The following is a 24,142-nucleotide window of genomic DNA, read 5'->3' as shown; positions in this document are numbered from 1 at the left end:
TTACAAGGGAGAACAGGAAACAGTTGCAGTCTCTAGATTTGTACAGCTAGTAGAGCTGCAATTGACAAAGAATGTTCTGCAGAGATTTATATAGAGTATGGTCAATAATAAAACATATTAACTTTTGTTTACATTTTGTTTGTCATTAATAAAAGTAAATAATGATACTTGAACTGACATTGCACACAAACAAGCTTTAGTGGAAAGGAACTCTCCCAGTGGCAGGGTGGCTCTTGGCCCGTTTTGTGCCAGCGGTCAGAGACAATCTTATTTTATGGGGACTCAAATCTGATTTGAACCAGAGAGAGACAAGGCAGCTTACAAAGAATGTAAACAGATAGGGTGGGGGGGACTTCAAATTGGGTCCAGAGTCTCCTGGAGAATAATTAATGTGACATTTCCCTGACATTTAGTCAGAGGTATGGCAGAGGAGCCTGCAGAAGGAAGAAGGGAAGGAAAGACATGATCCAGCGAGGGAAGCGAAACACAGAGCCGGGCAAAATGGCAGCAATGCTGGTATTGTCCCCGAAAATCTTGACAAATATCAAAGCTTCTACTCACCATCCTGTTGTTAGTCATTACAGTACAGGAACATAGCAGAAGTGTAATTACACAGAAAGAGAGAGAGGGAGATGGAAACATAAGTAGTTCAATAGCTACTACTTCAGTGATGATAAAACTTTACTTTTGTTGCTTGGTGACCGTTTGTTTGTGCACATCTCTTCAATCCGCCATCTGTTTACGGGCTGCTGCATTCCCATCTTTGGACCAGGATAACTGATGAGCTAACACTGAGTCTGTGGTTGCAGCTGGACCACTCAACAAGCCCACAGTTGCCTATTAAAAATACCTAAATACCATCAACCTCTATCAATGCTTTTAGTACCATGGCCTGTGGTTTCATGTTGCTCCTTTAAGCTAATTAGGAACTGATAAACTCAGCTTCTTATTTGATGGAGGTTGCTCTGTTTATGCAGGAGGAAATCCTAAACTGTAGAGCCGCATCACTTCAACAAAAGGCCAAGTCAGGATGTGAATCACTCTGTTAGCCTCAATTCTGGGCACCCCTGGTAAAGATGTGCAAAAGTAAACTGTTATTTTATTTCAGAGGCATCTTAAACTGAAAAATATCACCAATTAAAAGCAGAAAAACATTCCATGTCAAGAAATAATTGTTTTACAATGATTGTTACTACTGGTGTTGATACTTTCGACATCAACAATTTGGTCTTAGGATAGCACTTAGTCTTCTCTTAAAATATTTAACAAGGTTGGGAGCATATAGCAAGTATCTTTTACCAATCCTCTTTCAAAAATCTCTCCAGCTCTTCCAGATTTGTGGGTTCTCTCTTTTCTTGTGTCCTCTTTACCTTAACCCACTGACTTTCTGCAGGATTTATATCTGTATTCTGAGTTGGCCATGGAAGGAGTTTGTTTTGCTTTAGCTTTGAGAATCAATATCTTGCTGAGAGAAAAAGTGATGACTCATTTCTAGTTTTCACATATCCCAGATTTCCATGGGAAATGCTGTGGTACAAACTTGCTGAAGTCTTTTGAGGAGAAACTCTCCCACAGCATCATAGATTCTCCACTGCACTAAACCGAGGTGTGTTTAATTTCATCCTTTGTTATACACCAAACCAACTGCATTGTTTGCAGCCAAAAAGCTCACTGTTAGTCTCATCTAACCAAAGCGCATGGTTCAGTTCATGTTCCAATAGCAAACTCCACATGTTTACTGGATGTTTATTAAAAGACTTGTTCTGGCATTTGTCAATGAGTTTTGAATGTTTTGAATTACCTCCATTATCATTCTGCTTATTGTGAGTGGAAGCCAGATAAATATTTGTTCTCATCGACTCCTGTCACAATTTCAGCTGCGCTGAGCTTTATAATTACACTGCCTGGCCAAAAAACCGTCGCCACCTAGATTTAACTAAGCAAATAGGTACAAGCCTCCTATCGGATAAGTACTGCATAGGCGATTATCTGTCAGCTGGCAACAAGTTATTTAACCCCAGCTGATGCAATGAGTAACTCCTCATTTCTTAAACAACCATGGCAAAAGACACATCCTGTGGTCGTGGAAAAGACGTTAGTCTGTTTAAGAAGGGTCAAATCATTGGCATGCATCAAGCAGAGAAAACATCTAAGGAGATTGCAGAAACTACTAGAATTGGGTTAAGAACTGTCCAACGCATCATTAAAAACTGGAAGGATGGTGGGGAACCATCGTCTTCCAGGAAGAAATGTGGTCGGAAAAAAATCCTGAATGATCGTGATCGGCAATTACTTAAACGTTTGGTCAAATCAAATCGAAGAAAAACAACAGCAGAACTCAGGAGTATGTTTAATTGTGAACGCAAAAGCATTGGTTCACAATGCGAAGGGAACTCAAGGGGTTGGGATTGAACAGCTGTGTAGCCGTAAGAAAACCTCTAATCAGTAAGGCTAACCAGAAAAAAAGGCTTCAGTTTGCTAGGGAGCATAAAGATTGGACTCTGGAGGAATGGAAGAGGGTCATGTGGTCTGATGAGTCCAGATTTACCCTGTTCCAGAGTGATGGGCGCCTCAGGGTAAGAAGAGAGGCAGGTGAAGTGATGCACCCATCTTGCCTAGTGCCTACTGTACAAGCCTGTGGGGGCAGTGCTATGATCTGGGGTTGCTGCAGTTGGTCAGGTCTAGGTTCAGCAACATTGTGTGCCCAAAGAATGAGGTCAGCTGACTACCTGAATATACTGAATGACCAGGTTATTCCATCAATGGATTTTGTCTTCCCAAATGGAACGGGCATATTCCAAGATGACAATGCCAGGATTCATCGGGCTCACATTGTGAAAGAGTGGTTCAGGGAGCATGAGACATCTTTTTCACACATGGATTGGCCACCACAGAGTCCAGACCTTAACCCCACTGAGAATCTTTGGGATGTGCTGGAGAAGGCTTTGCGCAGTGGTCAGACTCTCCCATCATCAATACAAGATCTTGGTGAAAGATTAATGCAACACTGGATGGAAATAAATCTTGTGACACTGCAGAAGCTTATTGAAACAATGCCACAGCGAATGCTGGCTGTAATCAAAGCTAAAGGCGGTCCAACAAAATATTAGAGAGTGTGACCATTTTTTGGTGGCGACTTTTTTTTTGGCCAGGCAGTGTATTTTCTTGACTGTAAGAGCAATGAGTATCTAGCTTCTTGCCATTTCCTGACCAACAAACTTTTCTTAGTTGACATGTTCTCTACTCTTTCCCACTTTAAAGAGAAATTAGCTTATGTGTCATTTTCTAATTTGTGACATCTTAAAATGGAAAATAATTCATTTCTAATAACTTGAGATGTAATATTTGGGTTTAAAAGGTGCTGACTGTATGTTTTCAGAACCGCACTTCAATCAAGAAAATAAACTAACCTAATTCTTTAAACTTTTCATTATGCTCTAAAACTTAGAAACAACATGAAGTATAAAACTGAGTACAGCTGTGGATTTATTATTAGAGTATAAATTAGTTAAAGACAATAGACAATGCCTGGATAGAAAGATTTTATTTTTTTATTTCCTCCATTTAACCAGGTAAACCCCATTGAGATCTAGATCTCATTTTCAAGAGGGCCCTGGGCAGAAGTCTGCAATGCACAGCAACCTGGTTACAAAAACAACCTGGTTACAATAAAGATCATAGAGCAATATGACCAGTTGAAACAGTCAAACAATATTTAACAATTTTTGAATCACACCATTGCTTATATTAGGGAATAAACATTTTTAAATCACTTTAAAATTGTTTTGAAGGATAGACAACCTAGTGTGCCAGCAGTACCTGATTGCACATTTTCATATAGAGACTTATACAACAATTTACAGAATGTATGGAGTCTGGATTGTTTGGAATGCTACAGGTGGTCATTTGGAAGTTAGCTTATTTTTGTCCAGTACCAGAGATTCAGCTTCCTGTTGTTTCAAATAAAAAATTATTTAAGTGCTTAGCTAGCTATGTTGCTGCTGGCTCAAATGTTTAGTTTAATATTGCTATGGTGACAACTGGGAGTCTTCTCTGTTTAGTTTTGGTGTAACTTTTTTAAAGTTGGGCTACATGCTGATACTTTGCTCACTTGGTTATGCCCATAAACAGCGTGTGCTTAGGTATAAAAGAGTATGTATTTCTTTAGTACACCTGTGGATACAAAACCAACAGGCTGTACTGAATATTTTCAGTGTGCACCATTACAACCTTCTACTTAGTTATTTTTTAGAAATCTGATCAACTTAAAAAAGTATAAATATAATTTTTTTCAGTTACATTAATTTTAAAGAGACAAATACCAATCAATATGTGTGCTTTCTGCGATTACCTTAGTCAATTATTTCTTAAAGTTGGATTTCTTCTGCTGTACAAAATAAATGTTCTAAAGTAAATATTTTTTGTATAATATTTAGCAAGATTATTCTACTGCATTTTGAGGGTTTTCACAGACTTTTACCTGGGGGCCTAGTTGTAAATACCAATATGACTTAGTGGCCTAATGTGAACAGAGACTGACAATATTCATCAATGTCCAGAAAACGTGATTAGGGTTTGTAGGAAACTCTCTACAGAAGAAATTTGCATTATTGTGCAGATGGAAGATCCATGCTTATTTTACTTCTGCACTACAAAGTGCTTTTCCCCCAATATTTCTGTTTAACTCAAGATATGAGAACATGAGAGCTGAGATGGCAATGAATGTTGGTCATTTCCTTTTTTTAGACTACAGCATTTCCTTCAGTGTAACACAATAAACATTGATTTTGCATTTCTTTGATTCCTCTGAAGAAGACCTTCCCCTCACAGACATGCACTAATCTGAGTTTGTTTGCAACAAAGAGCAGGCAGTCCTCCTGAATCCTTACTGCAGAACACTAGTCAGTACAATTTGCAAATTGTTTAATTTTCATTTCCCATGCAGTACAAGCTGTAGAGCAAAATGATGCACAGCATTTACCCTGGAGGGGGGAGAAGGTGCTGGAAACAATTCGCTCTTTGATTTCTCATAAATATCAGACCTTGAAGAAATGATCAAAGGTTTTTTTCATGACACAAAGGTTACAGTTGCAGGCTTGTCCTGAATGGCCAGCCGAGGGCAGAACCAATCTTCTTTTGACTAAGGTTGAGCACAGCTGATATGAGGAATCAGATGTAATTTTACCAATGACTGTAAAAAACTACTGAGACTCATTCAACCAAACTCTGCTTCATATCAAAACACGGCCACATGTGCTTCAACTTGAAGCAGCTGCTCAGTGTTTTAAATGTATCACTTAGAAAGTCCTTGAGCAACATGATCTGACTGCTTATCTCATAATAACTCAATGAATCATGAGCTAAACTCTGCAACTACCAACTAACCTTTGTTTCTTTCCTGCCTCTCCTGTACATTAGAAAATGTTAGGTACACTGTCTTTCATAAATAAAAATATGCTTGTCACATGAGCGCCTTATTCTATGTCTGGTTATTATCACATTTCTGCAAGTACTGACATTATTTGCATAAAAAAAATATACATGTGTGCATGTTCAGCTCTGTTTCAATGTGCATAGCAGTTCTGCAGTATGGAAGAGATAAATTGAGATTAATTTTATAAAAGCAGGCTGATGGAGATTTGATATAGCCATTACTGGAAATACAGATAATGATTTTCATATTATGTTTTGATGAGATGGTAATTAAGATGGCTAATAGCTGCACATCCACACAGTCGAGATAAGTTCTTCAATAATGATAATAGAGAGTGAACACTTCTGGTTATACATCACAAATGATCCAGGATTCCTTTTACACCGAGAGAACATTTAAAGATGCTTGTGGACAATGATAACATTAACAATAGGTCATTCAGAACAACAAACCTGCTGTAAGTCACGTGTTTTTACCTTTCCTTCCTTTGATTTTTGATTAAAATTTTAAGCTTGGTAGCATTCTTCAACAAAACTTTGGGAGATTTTAGACAGGCCTGGTTGTTTCCTTTGAAAAAAAGTTGCTTCATGTTATGTCATAGTCAGTGTCTGATTTTTATTCTGTCTTGGTTTTGTGTATGGATTATTACACAATTTTTTGTGTTGTGTTTGTTCTTTGTTGTGTTATTCTCTTTTTGTGTCTAATGTCAATCTTTAATTTCTGGTTTAGTTTCATTATCTTGCATCTTGTTTAGTTCTCCTTCCCTTAGTTTTCCCTGCTCAGGTTCTTCCCCAGCTCCTTTGCATTCTCCCGATTAGTCAGCAGGAACAGGCAGCTGAAATTCACTCCTATGAGAGTTCATGAGATTGTCTGTGATTGATTGCAGTTGTGACTTCAAGAAGACTGAAATTGAATCAGAGAGTGCTTCAAAAAATAAAAAGGCTGTGCACACTTATGCAACAAGGCTGTTGCAGCTTTTTATTTTTACATTCTTTCCTTTAACAACTTTACTTCTTCTGCATTTGAACTGTACAGCATATGCCACAGTTAAAATTTCATGCATAATTTATCTTGGTCTAATTTTTTTTACCTAATATCTGCTAATTACCTGCTGATTAAAAAGTTCTTAAAACTGTACATATTGATTATCTGTACAAAAAAATGTTAGTTTACTGCTGGGCAACAACATTTCTACCTCCTGACTGTAAGGAAGTGACATGTTTTGTAGATGAAGAAAGAAAAGAATCATCAATCATAAGTTAGGAATTTGACTTAAGCATTTTCTAAATCTGGATAAGTATAGAAAAAAAAAGAACATTTAAAATGAAAAGAAAGAAGTTTTCCATACTAATCATCCATCCATGCAACACTGAGTAAACGTATATTCCCACTATCCTACTTAGAAAGTAACAATTAAGTAGCACATTCAGAAAAACAGAACTATTTTTTTTTTTTTTTGCTCAGCTTAGAACAGCAGCCACCTATCTTCACCTCGTTATTTGAGTAACTTTAAACTCCTATCAGTGCACAGCCACATAAAAGACTGTTATTTGGAACAGAGGGATTTTATAGAATGACTCTTTGCAGTGTTTTAATACCTGGCTTCATTAAACAAGTTTAAGAGTGGACCACACCGCTGATACCTTTGTAGCACCATGTTTCTGATGTGTTACAATCCAATTTCAGATCAGACATTTCCAAGACGCGCATTATAAATTCAGAGCATGCAACAGAACTCACAACATCAAATATAAGGCAGGTGAGTGTGTTTTTAAAGGCAGGGAGGATGTGTCTCTGAAAGCAGCAAAGCTTAGTTTGATTTAGTGGAAAAAAAAAATCCCATACAACTGCAAATAACTAACATGGAAATTTAACACAGTGATATCGGTAAAAACCATATTGAAAGTTACTGCATTTGATTTACTTTCTTCGCAGGAGGATTGAACTGGAAATTACATCCTTTCATCCCCACACTTTAAAAAAAAAATACAGGATGGCTGCAGGCTCTTTTTTTACAGAAATATGTACACAGTCAAATATCAAATGCATAATCCTTCAAAATTTAAATGATTAAGTACTAAAGCTGATTTTTTCATCTGTTCTGAAGCATTGTATCTCACTAAGTGTAGAAAAGCTGCATGTAGTCTTCAAATGGTTACTGAGTAAGCAGTCTGAGACTCTCTTTGCAGACTGTCTAATGAGTCTGAGGGCAATGCCAAAATGTTGCAGCAAGTCTGTTGATGAATATCCAGAGATCAGTGGTAGGATGAAGACACCCATCCAAAAACTAAATGTGAATGCAAGTAAGTGTGGAAAAGTAGACAAATTGGTTTTATTACTGTTCTGCTATGCTACTTGTGTGGACCTTTTTCTGTTATATTCTGTAGGTGCATTTCAGCAAATTAGAATTTTATGAAAAATAAATTTAGTTTAGTAATTCGGTCAATTTAATTTTACTATATGAACTTGTCCCATTCAGTTGTTTATTAAGTGTTATCAGGGTTTTACTACATATACATTCATTCTTTGTGTTCAGTTTTAAGTTAATTTCTGGTGTTTTGCTCTTTGTGCTTTTTGATTTATTTCTCTTAGATCAGTGTCTTTCAACCCTGGTTTGTAGTTAATTATCTGCCTTCCTTCAGTCTCTCCGTTTTTTCTTCTCAACAGCTTTTCGAAATTCCCCTGATTAATGGTCACCTGAATCTCTACATACGAGTTTAAGTTTTTGAATTAGCTAACAGAAATATATTACCTTTTCGATGGTATCTTAATTTATTGACATGCTGTTGGATTAAAAATAACATCTTGAACTTACTTTTTAACAGTACTTTCCAAACATCATGAAACATGTGATTTATATACAATTAATTGTATATTCACACACAAATATTTGTTTGTTCATTGAATTCAGTCTCATTATTTAGCATCCAGTTTCTAATGTTTTCTTATTTACTTTATTGTCTTCAAACATGCAAGCTACTTTACAACTACTATAACTAATTGTCATTAGTTTTTAGAGTAATACAAACCTAAACTTTCAAGGGGAACAGTAGATCCAGTAAAAACGTCAAAAGTAATCCCAGAATCCAGATTCACTGAGAAGACCAAATTGGACTAATTTACAAAAAAGTAATATGTTTTGTTCTCTTGTTTCTGTTTGTGCATATTTGTCAGTCAACATTTAAATGATTAAGTACTAAAGCTGATTAAGTACTAAAGCTTGTATTAGAATCATGTCAAAAGGCTTACATCGGTTATATGTTCAGCTCACACCCAACATTCAGTTCAAAATTACCTTTGCTGCAACGGATGAGCTCGGCTTTTCCAGCAGATCCCACAGCTTCTTCCGTTTTTCTGCACAGCAGGTGTTGTCAAATTCCTCTCCGTCTCTGTCTTTTAAATTGTCAGCCTCTCTCTTCAGCTCCTCGTTCATCTGCTCCTTCTTCTGGTGGTACCTCGCCTGGCAGCAGGACTCCAGATAGATCTCATCAATGCCCCAGTAATCGAGCTCTTGGCTGAAGGACAGGGCACACATCTCCTCCATCATGTGCAGCTTGCCCGTGCGGTAGAAGTTCAGGATGGACGTGAAAGCCCCTGGGTGTCGGTCAAAAAAGTATTCGTTCTCCTCCAGGTTGTAGTCATCGCACACCTCCATCAGAGAATCATGGGAGTTGCAGTCTCTCAGTTTCCCTAAACGAGTCCGAGGCAGCCGGTCCAACGTTCGCCACAGGACCTCGTGTGGGAGACCCCCAACATTCAGCCGGACTCGGCGGTAACACGACTTGCTGCGGATGATGTCCACTGGCTCAGGTGGCAGGGACGATGTCGACCGAGAGCCAGCTTTGTTTAGATCCAAGGATTTTTCCATGATGACTTTGAGTTGAGGAAGCATGCAAACATCCAGGACTACGGACTACTGTTGATATTCTTTTCTTTCATTGTGGTCTCTAAAAACAAATCATGGAAGCAAAAATTATTTACTAGTTTTTAGTGATTTGGGTACAATTTCAGTATTGCATAATGATTTAATCTTTGGAGTAGCATGGTTAAAAATAAGGGTTGTAACTTTGACATTGCTGGGTAAATCTTTAAATATCCCTCATGTAAATGCTAAATAATCCCTTAAGAATCCTAAATAATGATTATATAAAGTGTAAAAGTATGTTATAAATTGAAAGAACGAAGCAAATATACCTGAAGAATTAATAGTATCCTTAAGGAGACTATAACATAAAACTCTGTGGAAGAGAATTCAAGAGAAGGAAAATGATGAACAGTATGTTGTTCATATGTTAAGCTTCTTCACCAAAGTTTTCTTCTGTAGGATCAGACTGTACTTCGACTCAACTTAAAACAGCCCATCATGAATAAACTAAAAAGGCTTTTGTGAGCAGATGGGAATTACTGAGATGACTCACCCATATTAGCAATGCAAGAAACAGAGCCCTGGCTTAGTTTGTGTTGTCAAATTCTCTACCAGCCATTAAAAAGAAACCTGATGAATTATATATATTGACAAAAATCACCAGCCCCTAAACTCCAAGGTTACAATAACTAGACAGAGATTACAACAATTTGGTATACTTTTTTCTATAAATGTTTTCTGATATCATGTTATATAAAAGCTAGCATTTTACTTTATTTTTTTTCTGAAGCAGTAATAAACACGTCAACACATGGGATTGTAGAGATGACTCACGCCTTAAACCAGCCTGCAGAGTCAAATGTCTAGCTTGGTGATTAAAAAAGGAAATTTTGGCACTTGGATAAAAAAAAAATACCCCCATGTTTTATAGTATTAAAATATGTTGAAACTAAACTTAATTTGCATTAAGTTTGCAAAGGTAATTTGGTTTTGACCTGAATATTAGACACAAATATTTGAAGACCAAAATAAAACATTTTGCATGCATACAGTGCATGCACTGTGGTTCGAGATTTCTTCGTTTAATTTATTCGTTTGCATGTTGCAGTTTTTGCTCTCTGCTCCAATGACGCCCATGCAGTGCTGTGGGTGGGACGCAGGGATGCTACAGCGCAAAGTGAGCGCTGTCCAGCCCAGAGGTGCTGAAACACCGGGAAAGCGCTGTTTTCTCCCAGCGTGCGGCCACCTTCCCCAGGGAGAGGAGGAGGGATGACCCAAAAGGAAGCACTTCTTTCTGAGCCTAGCATGCCCTGATAGTTTTTTTTTTTTTTTTTTTGTGACTGTAGACGTGGCACCAGCAAACCCACTCCACACCACTGTTTACAGTGTTTATGAGAGCCCGGCAACAGACCAGGCATATAGATTAGATCTTTAATCACTGTCATGCAAAGTTTATTTTACTCTTCCCAAACCCGACAACGAGTGACAACTGTGTCAAGTACAAAGTAAAAATATAACCACATTCAAAATTAAAATTAAGACAGAAGCTGAATATATTGGACGCCTTGGGAACATGCTGTAACAGGCTGCGCTAAACATGAGAAAAACAATTATTTTAGCCCTCCTGTTCCACTAGAGTCCAGGCTTCAATAAAGCAGGTAAACATTACACGAACACCACTCCCTCTTGTGCAAACGCTGCTGTTCTGCGTAGCTACAGGGAGGATGTAAATAAGCTGGACTGGAACCATTTAACAAAGTGCAAAGTCTTTCTCATATTTTTCAGAAGCTGAATGCTCCATGTTGCTGCAGCTGGTATGCAGAGAGCTCACAAACTAAAAAGCTATCACAACTGACAGGTTTCAAAGTCCAGAGATGCGTAAGAGCTTGAAAAAAATCACCATGATGGGTTGTAGTCATACTGCACTGAATCAAACCAGCACGTACCAGCTCTGTGATCAATCAATCCGCAGCCATAAACGAAGATGAAGCAGAGGCGTTTAAAAAAAAAAAGAAAAAAAAAAGCAGAAGGCGTCGATATTGGGTTACAATTGCCGGGGTTTAACCCATCTCTCCCTCCTCTGTCTCCGACATGGCAGAGACAGATCCTCAGCACGACCCGAACCGCCAACCCGCCGGCTTCCCGCTCCGCATGTCTCACCGCGCTGTTTGAGCCCGGATATCAACAAGTACGCCGACAGACAGCCCTCTTCGGACGGACTACCTGTGTTCCCAGTCAGCTGTGCGAGGAGGCGCCGCATCTCTGTGAAGGTGGATTCATGGCAGCTCCAAACTCCCCTCCACATCTGTTTAACTCTTCCTGCACCGAGTCCTCAATCACTGTAAACACACTGCTGTGGGCTTCAAGGCTGAGACTCCAATGGGTATTTTCCAGTTTTTTTTTCTGCTTTTATTTTATTTATTTATATATTTTTTTTAGTGTTCCAGATCATCACGCAAAATTTAAGATGAAACAGAAATAAATAGAGTACATTTTAAAAACGTTTTCAAACCAACCTGATTTTTCTTTTTAAGAAATTGCCTCCTCTAGATAATAAACCCATTCTGGCAATCTTGGGGACCAACAAATGTCATCAAGATTTCGCTACTGATAAGATCTTTTACATCAATGTGAAGAAGTTCTCCTCTTTGCATAAAGGTTTTAATTCAGTCACACTGAAGAGTTTCCAAGCATGAATGGCCTTGGAACCAACTCTAAAACTTATTTTGTTAAATCATTCAGAGGTGGATTTGCTGTGTTGCATATCATTGTCCTGCTGCTTGACTCTGAAGTTGCACCCCGACAGTCATGCATTCTCCTTCAGGATTTTCTGGCAAATAACAGAACTTAGGATTCCAATAAGTCGTGAAGCAGAAACTCAGTGAGAGACCATCGCACACCCATCACAATTAGTTTTATTTTGTAACCAGGTTGCTGTGCATTGCAGACTTCTGCCCAGGTCCCTCTTGAAAATGAGATCTAGATCTCAACGGGGTTTACCTGGTTAAATAAAGAAGAAAAAAACCCACTTGTTCTTTTTTCTGAAACACTGTGTTGTACTGTTTGAGGTAACAACAAACACAACTTCCAAACTGTTTCACTTTGGTTTCCTCACTTCCCATGTAACACATGTCTTAATTTCACCAAAATACTCCTTTATATTATTCTCTTTTATGCTTTAATCTCCTGCCTTTACATTTCATTACATTTATGGGGTTCTGAGTAAGTGTGCATGAATGGATATTTGAGATGTACTGCAAAGATCTTGAGATCACTCACTGATCTTTGGAAATGAGTCAACCGTACCTTGGAATTTAAATCAAATAGACATATAATAAAGGACAAATGGATGTAGTTGGTTGCAATGGTGCAGTTTATTTGCATATGGAAGTCTATTTTTTGAGATCCCAGTCAGAAAACTACAGGACCACCAGCATAGTAGTACATTGCATCACTACAACCAAGACAATTTTGCTATCTGATATGCATAAAACATATCCAGTTGGGGCGTGACCTCATTCCAAGACCCGACTTCTGAGGCAAATACACCGAGCGCAAGATGAATTCAGCACAAATTGAAGAAGTTATTGTTGCAACCAATTTTATGCACTCAAGTTTTCATCCCATTGATTTTACTTACAACTCAGAGCTTATCTGCTTGTGCTGTGTTGCTCACCAAGATAAAGCCACTATAAAAGCTACTGGTGTCAAGTCTTTAACTTAGAAAGTGCTAGAACAATGTTTCCGCCTTTTTCTTAGAAAGTAACTGCTAGGCTATGGCAAAGGCCTCAGGCATTGCTGCAGTGTTCTTCAATACCCCATTATCTGGTAATGGGGTATTTTGCCTTTCCATTGTTTATATATGCATCCTTATGTATTACAGCAAAGTTAACTCAATGGAGTCATCTGTCCTACTGTTGCTATGTTTCTTTAGATGGAGGAGGGATTGCTGCTGTCAGTCACTCAATGGGTTTCCTTAGATAGAACGCTTTTTTTTTACCAATGAAACTATAATAAATTGAACATGATTGCCCTGTTTTAGAACGTAGATAAAATTATATTTTATGTATTTGGCATTGAATATGTCTGCATGACTGAAATGAATGGGCTAGGATCTGTTTGTCTTCTAAATTGACCTTAATTGTGTGTAACTGCCTCTTAAAGGCGTGTGGGGGCGTGCGTGTGTGTGTGTGTGTTTGTGTGTGTGTGCGCTGAGGAGATATAAAAAACAAACCAGACTGAATTGAATCAATACATTAGAACACATTCAGATAGCTTTTTAAATCCACTTTTCAATGACCCATTTATTAATTAGACAAAGGCAAGCTTATCTCAAAATATAGAACAGTGCAAATAAAAACAACAGTCATTAAATAAAAGTAGCCTATCAAATGTAAACTAAATCCAAAGTTTTACTTACAAAAAAAAAATAAAAATCAACCCTAGAAAATATTCTTCACTGGAAATCACTGTGAACACTATATATATATATATATATATATACAGTATATACACACACACACACACACACACAGATTGGATATTTTAAGACATAAATTACATTGTTTTGACAAAATGTGCTTGTGTGATATGAATTACTGTTGCATCTTACCTACAAGTAAAAGGTATAAAAAAATTATAGAAGATCTGACACTCTGGAATATTCTGTTTCAGATGAGTTATAACCTGCTACTTAGCAAAAGGAAAACAGAGGGTGACAAGGCTTTCTATCATTAATTCCCAACATTTTTTAACACGCAAAAAACTTGAATACAATTTAATGGCAAGCTGACAAGGTATAAAAACTAAATAAATAGTGCAATGCTACATTCAACCAAAACAAAGTTTATAAAACAAGATATTGTGAAGCTTTCCAACACTTCACATTTCATGCTGCATCGTCTTGAGTCTGAATCTCACCCGCAGATCTCCATCTGGCTGGAGCATCCCGAAGCCAAAGCGACTGGGATTAACTGGTGGAAGTTTAGAGTTGGGGCTGCACAGCTCCAGATCAAAGTGGGTCAAAAACAGGAACACAAATCTGTAGGGAGAAAGTCAAGTATTGTGTGAGAATATAGCTGCATGACAAACCTTGTATGGACCACAAAATGCAGAGCAAATACTCTTTGATGCTGTTGATTACATGAAGTGGTCTTTAACCTTTGCCTGATATACAAATTGTCTTCCAGATGTCTGCTCTCCCTCTCTTTCATTAATTCCAGCTCATTATTGAGTAATAGCGATTACTAACATGAAAGCATGGCTGAAGCTACAATTTAAAAGATTATTCAAGTATGTTTTTGCTGGTTTGTTGCTTGGGATGAAATTCTTTGGTTACAAACATAATTTTTCAAATGACAAGATGCGCAGGGGATTACATTAAAAGGCCGTGGATTCACACTCACTGTTTAATGGATGTAACAGCAAACTCCTTTCCAACGCAGATGTTCTTCCCTGCGCCCCAAGGCATGGTGAAGTACTTCAGCTTTTTCTCATCCTTGTAGAATTCCTTCTTCACTGTTTTATCTTCATTTAGGAATCGATCATACTTGAACATCTGTCAAGGGAAAGGAGAATGAAACAGATGTGCACAAATTAGGAGATGCAAAAAAGCCCTGTTATCTGTTTCCTCTGCCATACGTTCTGTCAAAAATAGGTTTTACTTTTGTTATGATCGTTAACCACAGAAGACAAGCAGAATTAACAAAGATGGATTATCTTAGTTCACTGATTAGTTCACAAGTCAGTTTCTTGGTATTAATGTCCTGATATCACACCGTGCTGTGTAGAAGTACTGATAACGTTTTCACTTTTTGTCACATTATAGTCACAAACTTGTAGTTCATCACGATTTTATGTGATAAATCAAAACAAACGATCCATATTTTTGAAGGCAGAAGGAAAATGAAACATTTTCAGCATTGTTTTTTGTTACAAATAATCTTCTGAAAAGTGGGGCATGCATTTGTGTGCAACCCCCTTGAGTTTGTATATTGCAGGACTGATTACAGCAGCATTAATCTCCTTAATCATGCGTGATATAACAGCAAAACATGCTGTAAACTGTTGCATACCCAAATGAAGCTCCTTATCAGTACTGTCTGCATGTTAAGTACCTGTGGTTCTTCATGAATCTGTGGGTCCATTTGAGGGCTGAGGAAAGGAAACAGACACACCCTGTCCCCACGTCTGAGGTGGTACTCCTTTCCATTGGCCATCCGAAGGATCTTGTCTTTAACAACTTCTCTATTGATCATTACTGCGGCGGTGAGCCGTAAGGTCTCACTCAAAACGCTATCTGCAGAGCGGAAAGGACAGGAAAGTGGATGATGTCAGAGGGCTGTCATGACTGGTTAAATCAGTAAGAGCCTTCAGGCAGTATCCACAGAGGCACAATAATTTGTGATGATAAGAATATTTGAAAAAGGCAATTCTGATTTAATTAGTTCAAAGTTCAGATGCTTATTTCAAACAAGTGCAATAATTGTTGCGTCCATCCCAATTAGGTGATTAAAACCAGGGGTGGAAGAGCAGCAATTAGATAGCATAAAAGGCAGCAAAGCAGCTGCTACGTACCAAACACAGGTGTGCTCTGTGATTCCAGCTGGTTCAAGGGGCGTCGCTGCAGGGAAGTATCCTGGAGAGAAGGAAGGCCTCTGATCTCTGACTTAACAGCCTCCATTGCCTCAGGGTGAGTGAGCAGGAAGCCGAGGACCCAGAAGGCAGCTGGTCCAGCATTGCACTAAAAGGGAAAAAAAACACACAAAAAAAACAGTTTTTAACTTTAACATGTAGTCCGTAAAACTACGCAGGAGATGGAATTAAAATATAATTCAATGTTTAGTGAAATATACCTATAACATGGCCTAAATGTTTTCAGCAGTGTTGCTGTCTGAATATGACTGATGTGAGAAGAAGCCAGTAAATGAGTCCACACTTTGTAGAAACTGCTGTCAGATCCACAGAGACAGACACCTGAGCCTGTCAGACAGTAATTGCTGAGGGTTGAGGGAGCTGTTCTTTTTACCTCTGCACATCTCAGGTCAGCTCTCTACTGACAGCAGAGCAATTGCCCCAAAAGTGACAGGAGTTACAACACATTGTCTTTCTGCCCTCTCAATGTCTTTGAATAAAAAAACTTTTAAAGTCTCAGAGGAGTCTGGGTATTAACAAAATATCAGATTGTCATTTTAAGTACTACATGTCAGATGACATGAATGTAAGGTAAAATTAAATTTTTTACCTTATTACAAGAAGCCACAGTACATAGATTTTATAGGGCCCAAAACATAAGTTTCATGTTGCTGTGAGTTTATCAAAAAGTAAATAAGTCTTCAGCTAATCAGACCAGTCCCCTGTTTTAGATGATTTTAGTAATTTAAAACAGCTCAAACAAAAACGTGTATATCTATATTAAGGTCATATGTTAACACATATTAAAAGTCTTCATTTTTACAAGACACTGTTGAGTTTGTCTTAGCTGAACCAGTTCCTATGTAATGATGCTAGAGTTACACATATTGAGGAGCCAGACTGTATCAATCCACCTGACCAGCTGCGACTCATCGGTCTGCTGTAAGTTGAGTTAAGCTGTGGATTTGGCAGAAGGATGTGATTTGTGTAACATCACGTTCCTGTGCTTCTATGGGCCTCTTGGCTATTTGGTAAACTCCCAATCAGCTGATTGTGCTGACTGATGTAGCTGGCAAGAAAAATAGATTGACTGAGAAAACATCAACAACCTTAAAACCAATCTCCTCTGAAAATGTACACCTTTAATATACTGTACACTAATACAGCATTGTGTGGCATGGATGTGAACATTTTCAGATTGAATTATTTTAAACAGCCAAATAAAAGGTGAAAATAGTGATTAAGTTTGCCTAGCTACTTTCCATCTCTTTTAGCAATTTACTGTTTTTTCTCTAAACTCACAAATGAGAACTGTCTACAACAGGGAAAGACCCTATTACTCTAACTTTGCAGAACCTCACTTAAAGTTGGGACTATACCTTTAAATTATTTTAAATGCCAAAGGAACTGATTTTTCTTCTTTTTTTGACAAAAATAAATGTCCATCTTGTTCCTCATGAACAGAAATACAAATTGGAAGTTTTGAACATTAGTTTTCTCTGTGAAAAGTTAAGTAATGTTTGGAACTCTTTACTGAAGGGATCCAAACAAAGCAGCTGATTAGTTTCCTTTGTACAGCTCTGCTCCAGTTCTTAATTTCTTGCCAATATGTTAAGTTTACAAGAATATGACTCCGATAGTGTGTTTAGATCTGATTAATGTATTATCACAATCTATGTGATTTATCTCAATCGCAATAAAAATCACTTTTACATGTATTTCAGGTTTCAGTACGAATGGGAATGGAAGATCATTCAAATCTACAGTGGATGTAGGTGGGTACTGGGTAGAGTTAAATGTTAGCATTATACTTTCTCAAGACAAAAAAAAAAGGCATTGTTATTACAAAATGGAAAACCCCAATCCCTGCGGCACTTCTCACCATCCTAAAATCTAATCCCTCTGTTCTCGGCAGCGCTGCTCCAGTTTCATTGTAGCACGCAGATTGTGTCCCCCTAAACCACAGCTATCCATAATAAGGCACGAACGTATATGGAGTGGAAGTGTCAAAATTTACCCAGAAAAGCTGAGTCTCTGTTTCAGAGAGAACGGCAGGTTCACGAAGGGGTAAATTACTACAGATAAAGTGTTGCACGGATAAACAGCAAACACTATGAACGGCTCTCTTTCTCCCCCACCTGGCTGCTCTGGGGCAATAACACCATGCGGCTATGAACTCGTCTAGGCTGATGAACAACTATTTAGTGTTCAAGCCAGTACCTCACACACTATATTACTATGTTACTATGTAAACACTGTTTCAACAACGCTTCATGGGCAGAGTCAGTTAATATTAATCTTAAATAAAAATGTTAATATTAAACAATGATGTAGCTATGATATACTTGGCACTGAAGAGAGGTCATGACTGAGAGTGTAAGAGCCAGAAACTGTGACGTACACAAACGAGGAAGCATTTCAGCTATGACTGCATTCTTCTAATAAACTACTGTTTACACAAGTAATGGACTGAACCTTAAGACATATAAAAGGATGTGAGACTGATCCGTAGGATCAAAACTTGAAAAGAAAAACAAAAGAAGTCCTCTTCAAGTAACAAGTTGAGGCAGGTTTGTCTGAGTAATCTGACAACAAGGAATCTGGCTCTTCTTAGATTTGCACGGTTAGAAGGGCAACCGTGTGTTTCAGTCACAGGATAGCACTGTTCAGCCTAAGAAGGGTGTGTGAGTCAGTGTGTTTATCTTTTTTTTGTTATGTATATATATATATATAAAAAGAACTCTCACCTGGGTGTTCCACAGCTGCAGCAGCTGTGCTTTTTTCTGCATGTCTGCATCTACCCCCATTTCCTGCAGGAACTGAACATAGCTCTGTTGCCAGGAACCGTTCACATGACCTGGGGACAGCAGGTCCCACAGTCGGTCCTGGGATGTGGCGACCACTCTTTTTTCCTCTGTTATTGAAAATAGTTGGAGAAGTAGGTAAACAGGTTCATTTGCCATCAGGTAAGTGCAACTGACAAAGTGCTGTTCAAGAGCAGGAAACGGTGCCTTGCAAGATTTGTCACTGCAATCAGTGCATTTTATTGGGATTTTATGCAGCAGGAGTGGAAGGGGAATAATATATTGTTTTCAATGTTTTTCAAGTTGTGGAATGCACTTATGTATTCAGCGCCCTTGAGTCAATAATTGGTAGAGCCACCTTTTACTGCAGCTAGAGCCACAAATCCTTCAGGCTAGGGTTACATAATATATTGCAAATACATCACCAGATGAAGCAACAACAATATAACAATAGACTGTTTGAAACTATATTATTTTGGGCTAACATGTTCCAAGGAGCAGGAGTAAGAGCAGGCATACCTGGATTTCAAATCTTATGATAATATACATTTTATACTGTAATGATGGTTAAAATGATTTTAAATTACTCACAGTTAGCTATAAATATATCCCGGCATTCAATCAGAAATTTGCAAAAGAAACAAAAAATAAAGAATGTAAATAATATAGATGGAATTATGAAATAAAACCAGCAGGTTTTAATGTCCTCATCAAAGCAACTGTGGACAAATCATTCAACTAACCAAGATAACTATTCAAAACACATTAACAATTGTTGGCGTTTTTCAACAGCTTTCCTGTCCCTATCAAGCAAATTACCCTGACAGCGTGGACACTCCCACCATCGTGTTCAAGGTAGGTTTAGCAGTAATTGTGTTCATTGTGATGTACAGTGTTAGGTTTTGAAAGTTTTGCAGGACAAAAAGATAGATTTCACTTTAATATGATCAAAGCACTGTTTGCTGTGTCATACATGGCTTGTCACAAAATGCAAATGAGGCTTTGTAAATGTTTCTATCAACACTGACTTTCTTCATGCTACTATTCCATAATGGCTCATTGAGTGCACAACTAACAGAGAGCCTGTAATCTTCTGAAGACAATTTGTTGTTCTATTTAATGGTTGTAACTGAGTAAAAAGGGCCATAAAAACCTGTCACTCTTGCAGTTAAAAAATTAAAAACCATGAATCATTTAACATTTGCTTGGGAGACCGGTTCCTTTTGGTCTCCCAAGCAAAGTCCCAGCAAAATACATTGAAGTTTGGGGCTACAATGTAACAAAATTATTTATGGAAAGGACTGTAAACAGATGTTTTAATCATGTCCAGAAACCTAAACCCATAGAACTACTGTGATTACAGTGACTGTAGGAAGAAGGGGTGGATGTCAGAAATGTGCTGTCATTTTCAGTGGAACTGCTTACCTCGTTTCAGTGAACCTCGAGCCAGTTTGGTGAGTAGATCGTCAAACTTGCGGAACTCCTCATAGACGGCATCAACATCATCCCTCCTCTCAAACAATGTAAGATATCCAGCCCTGTCAGCAATTAGTCAAGTATAAACACACAGTTCCCATGTATCCACTCTGCTACCGTATAAACAATTACATCATGAATGTCTTTTTATGTATTCTGTTACCTGAAAAGAAGACTGTAACAGAGCTCGAATAATCCATCCTCTCTCCATTCTGATGGGCTGCGGGATTCAAAACTTTTCAGCATCACGTTGGAAAGGTGAGCATTCATGGAGGCGTTGAGCTTCTGCTGATTGACACCGTGAAAATGTCTGAAAGAAACAATCTGAGAATTAGGTATTTCTGAAACCATTTTTGAGTGTTAGTTATTTTTGATTAACGTAAATCATCAAATCATTACTGTTCCATCCATTTTCTTTCAGAAGCAGGATAGTCGCCTGGGAGCTGCAGATTGAAGATCTTTTTTAAGAGCTGGCCTCTGCGATTGCTGAAGTCAAAGCTATTAGTGTCATCATTCAAGACACCATCAAAGGAGTTTGGATCCAACAGCATGGTCACATAAATGCCAGCGACACGAACCTACAAGGACATGTTTGAGCACACATAAGTTTTTTTTACTGAATTCTTAATGTTTAAAGTTTTGACTTCTTTTCATATGAACTGCTTTTTAATGATTAATGTTGTGGTATTTCAGTAATTATAGACACTTACAGTGAAGATGTCTCCATGTTTGTCTTTCATGCGTGACAAAAATTTTCCAGCATCCTTTAAAAACTCAAGAACATGGCCGAGCCACGGGATGAAGCCCTTATCAAGAGGAGGCTCATTTTTATTTCTGTCAAGTACGAGGAAATTCAAATTAGTGTACCATGGTTGTTTGCATATCTACATTTCGCAAGCCATAAATCTCACTGAACAGGTTTCAAGTTTACATAAAATCTTGGAAAAGGAAGTGCTCATGAATGATAAAAGAAAAATTAATAAAAGTGTTGAGTTTCAGTCTAACCCTGTGTTTGCAAATAAAACTGCTTGCTGCGAGTTTTTTTTTAATATATTCATAAATACAGAAAACAATATTAGATTTAAGCAGCATCAGTGACCTCTAACAATGAAAGCTTACAGAATTTTTTTAAATCTATTTTGCCTTCAGATTAGAAGTGATGCTTAGTAAAAAAAAAAAGGTAGAAAAGTAAACAAATAAAGTTTTACCTTCTGCGAGTGGTGTAAAGAAGTAGAAGTATAACCAGTCCATTAAGAAGCAAAAAGGCTGTTCCCAACATGTTTCGGTATGACCTGACACTTGAGCTCCTCTGCAGATTCTAACCACATAACCACTGTCAACCTGCTTATAGCTCTGAGCCTGGCTTTGGTGTAATCACCACTTGTCGAAGGGGTGTGGAAAGGTGCGGCTAGTGACACAAAGTCTTGCACAACTATCTACAGTAGACAGTGTCTGACACCTAAAAAAACATACCCTAGCCTTAATAAGCTGCTCTAAATAAAAGAATTATAAACAACATAGAATAGCAGGTTTGAGAACCTCTTCAAACAGTCTAGACCTAATTCTGCTTCACGGTGTTGAAGGAAAAGTCACATACCACAAAGTTACATAGCTTACATAACATCTAATTCTAACCAGTAGTTTTGAGTTTTGCAAGAGATGAAACCAAGAGATGAGTAGTGGTATAAAAACTCTCGCGATTTGACAATCTGAAATCTTTATGACCACACCAACATTCTTCTTTTGCAGAACATCTATTTTTACATTCATGGTGACTCAAGCAACAAGACAGACAGGAAAAAGTACAATTTGCAGTCAGTCTGTCACACTGAAACCAGCCTGTCATATTAGACAAATACCAAAGAGATGTTGTCCTATAGGACATGTCAAGCCATGAAACCATGACTCCATGAAGACTGATCTCAGTGTATAACAGAACTCCTAATGAATTGATGTCAAATATTCTTACCTTATAAATTAAGGATGCGTTTAGTATTGGAAATATTATTGGCGGTTTTTTTTTTTTTTGGTGCATAGGCCTACCAGCAGATGGCAGTAACGTATCTGCATTAGCTTCATCAGAGAGCAGGTGGTGGTGGAAAATTTGCTTTAAATTTGAATTTATTCTTCTTTAAATACATTTTGAAAACATTGTTGTTGTTATTATTATTATTTTGCTCTGTCTAAAAAGAATGGCTAATTACTAAGTTTTAATAGCGTAGAAGTTTGTCTTCATATAAAGTATTGAATAATGATAATGTTCTGTCATTTTACAGAGCATTAGTTTCAAATTTATATAAACCTTTAAAGCTAGAAATTATATAGCTTTAAAAATATTTGAAAATAAATAAACCTTCAGGTAGATTTTTAGCCTATAAATGTGCACGTGTGCTCCTTAAAAGAGTCCGTGTAGCAACAGCAACTTTAGGTCATAAAATTGAAATAAAGAGCGCGCAACAAATGCGAGTGTTGTGACAGAAGGAAAAAGTGGGGGTAATTATGACAATTTGCTCTTTTAAAAAAGCTGATTATCACCATCAACTTTATTTAGAAATTGCTTTAATATGATCCACAGCTGAAACAAAGTGCTGAAGATCATTAATCAATAAATAAGATAAAAGAAAGCATAAAATAAAGTGACAAAAAAGTTGAGTACCCTCTTAATGAGAAAAGGCCACTAGTCTCAAAAAAAAATCTTGAAAGAAAGGAAATAATTTGATTAAAATTAATGCAGCTTGAAAGATGTTAACCTTGCTCTCCAGCCTGTCTTTCATCTTCGTTGTGACATCAGATGTGTGTCCCATGCCCAGCCCTAACAATGTGCTACTTTTAGATGTGTCCCTGCTCCAACAACCCTGAATCAAATAATTCCCTCTCCATCAGTCATTTAGTTGTCATTTAATTCATGTGTTTTAGAGAGAATAGATCTAAAAATTGCATGATGGCAGCTTTCTAGGACTGGAGTTGGGCACCCTTGCCACAGATTATTTATGATCCTTTGGTCAGGTGGGTTTACTGGCCAGTAAAGCACAGCAGTGACACCATGGTCATTAAAGCAGGCATTGGTAGCTCGAGGTCTAGCTACTTAGTAGATGGCTATTCTGATTATTGACTTGAAAAAATGCCATGAATCAATGCTTTAAAATGACTTGGCTCCCCAAATGATCATTCATTGTGGTAATTTCAAACTGGACCTCCAGCAAGTTAGATTATCTAGTTCTTTATTCTTCCTTTAGACACTGGAGCCTTAATTTTCCAAATGAAAGTCAATATTCAATATTTACTGAGATGTTATTTTTGACTTTTCTCCATAGGAATGATTACATTTTACTAATCTAGTCTCTGCAGGAGGTAAAGCTATTATCTTATGTGCTGTAGTATTCTGTTATTAAAAACAGTATACTGCAAATAAACCTTAGTGTTAAAATTTCATAAATTGAAATTAGAAAGCCACATCTGCAAACTGCTTCGCTGACAACAGAGGAGTGATTTTCTGTTGCTTCATCATCAGTTTTAGAGTTAGGATGAATATGGCTGATGACAGATAAGAAACATTCTCCTTGAGATGCAGTTGCAATGAACCTTCATCATTCTAATCTTTGAATTAGTCAATTGCAAGTGAATCATGCAGCTCAGAATTAGCTTTGTGCAGATGTTTTTAGATTTTGTTTTGCTGAACATATGGGCAATAACCCTAAAACTTAGGCAGCCAATACATTTAGGTCCTTCTGCTTTAATGCTAATCTTATATCGCATAATATTTGCTGATGTTGAAGTATCTTAGCTCTACTCAGACATTATGAGCATAAAAATCTCAACAATGTTTTAAAGATCAACATTTTATTAATGTCGGGAGAAATGTGTGCAAAATTATTTGAGCTTATGTATTTTTTGTGTTACAAAACACAAAAAATATTGAGAACATTTTCC

The 24,142-nt window shown here is 37.6% G+C and overlaps 2 protein-coding genes across 2 annotated transcripts in view; both read right to left on the bottom strand.

The window, feature by feature from the left end:
* The window catches only part of kcnb1 (potassium voltage-gated channel, Shab-related subfamily, member 1), a 44,196-nt gene extending 32,505 nt beyond the window's left edge, over positions 1 to 11,691 (bottom strand). Inside the window, 2 exon segments of the mRNA XM_032550029.1 lie at positions 8,730 to 9,381; positions 11,246 to 11,691. Coding sequence (XP_032405920.1) covers positions 8,730 to 9,326 — 597 coding nt within the window. The 5' untranslated portion in view covers positions 9,327 to 9,381; positions 11,246 to 11,691.
* Positions 11,692 to 13,571: 1,880 nt separating this feature from the next.
* ptgis (prostaglandin I2 (prostacyclin) synthase) lies at positions 13,572 to 21,565 on the bottom strand. The gene is made up of 10 exons (XM_032550509.1): positions 21,421 to 21,565; positions 20,923 to 21,046; positions 20,612 to 20,790; positions 20,376 to 20,522; positions 20,162 to 20,274; positions 18,680 to 18,846; positions 15,876 to 16,041; positions 15,416 to 15,597; positions 14,705 to 14,856; positions 13,572 to 14,340 (listed from the first exon to the last, which is right to left on the bottom strand). Exons 1-10 carry the CDS (start codon positions 21,489 to 21,491, stop codon positions 14,181 to 14,183), a joined length of 1,461 nt encoding a protein of 486 aa, XP_032406400.1. The 5' UTR covers positions 21,492 to 21,565; the 3' UTR covers positions 13,572 to 14,180.
* Between the last annotated feature and the right edge of the window lie 2,577 nt (positions 21,566 to 24,142).

This window comes from Xiphophorus hellerii, chromosome 20 (assembly GCF_003331165.1).
Source record: "Xiphophorus hellerii strain 12219 chromosome 20, Xiphophorus_hellerii-4.1, whole genome shotgun sequence".
Lineage (NCBI taxonomy): Eukaryota > Metazoa > Chordata > Actinopteri > Cyprinodontiformes > Poeciliidae > Xiphophorus > Xiphophorus hellerii.
This window is presented reverse-complemented; position numbering and strand designations above follow the sequence as displayed.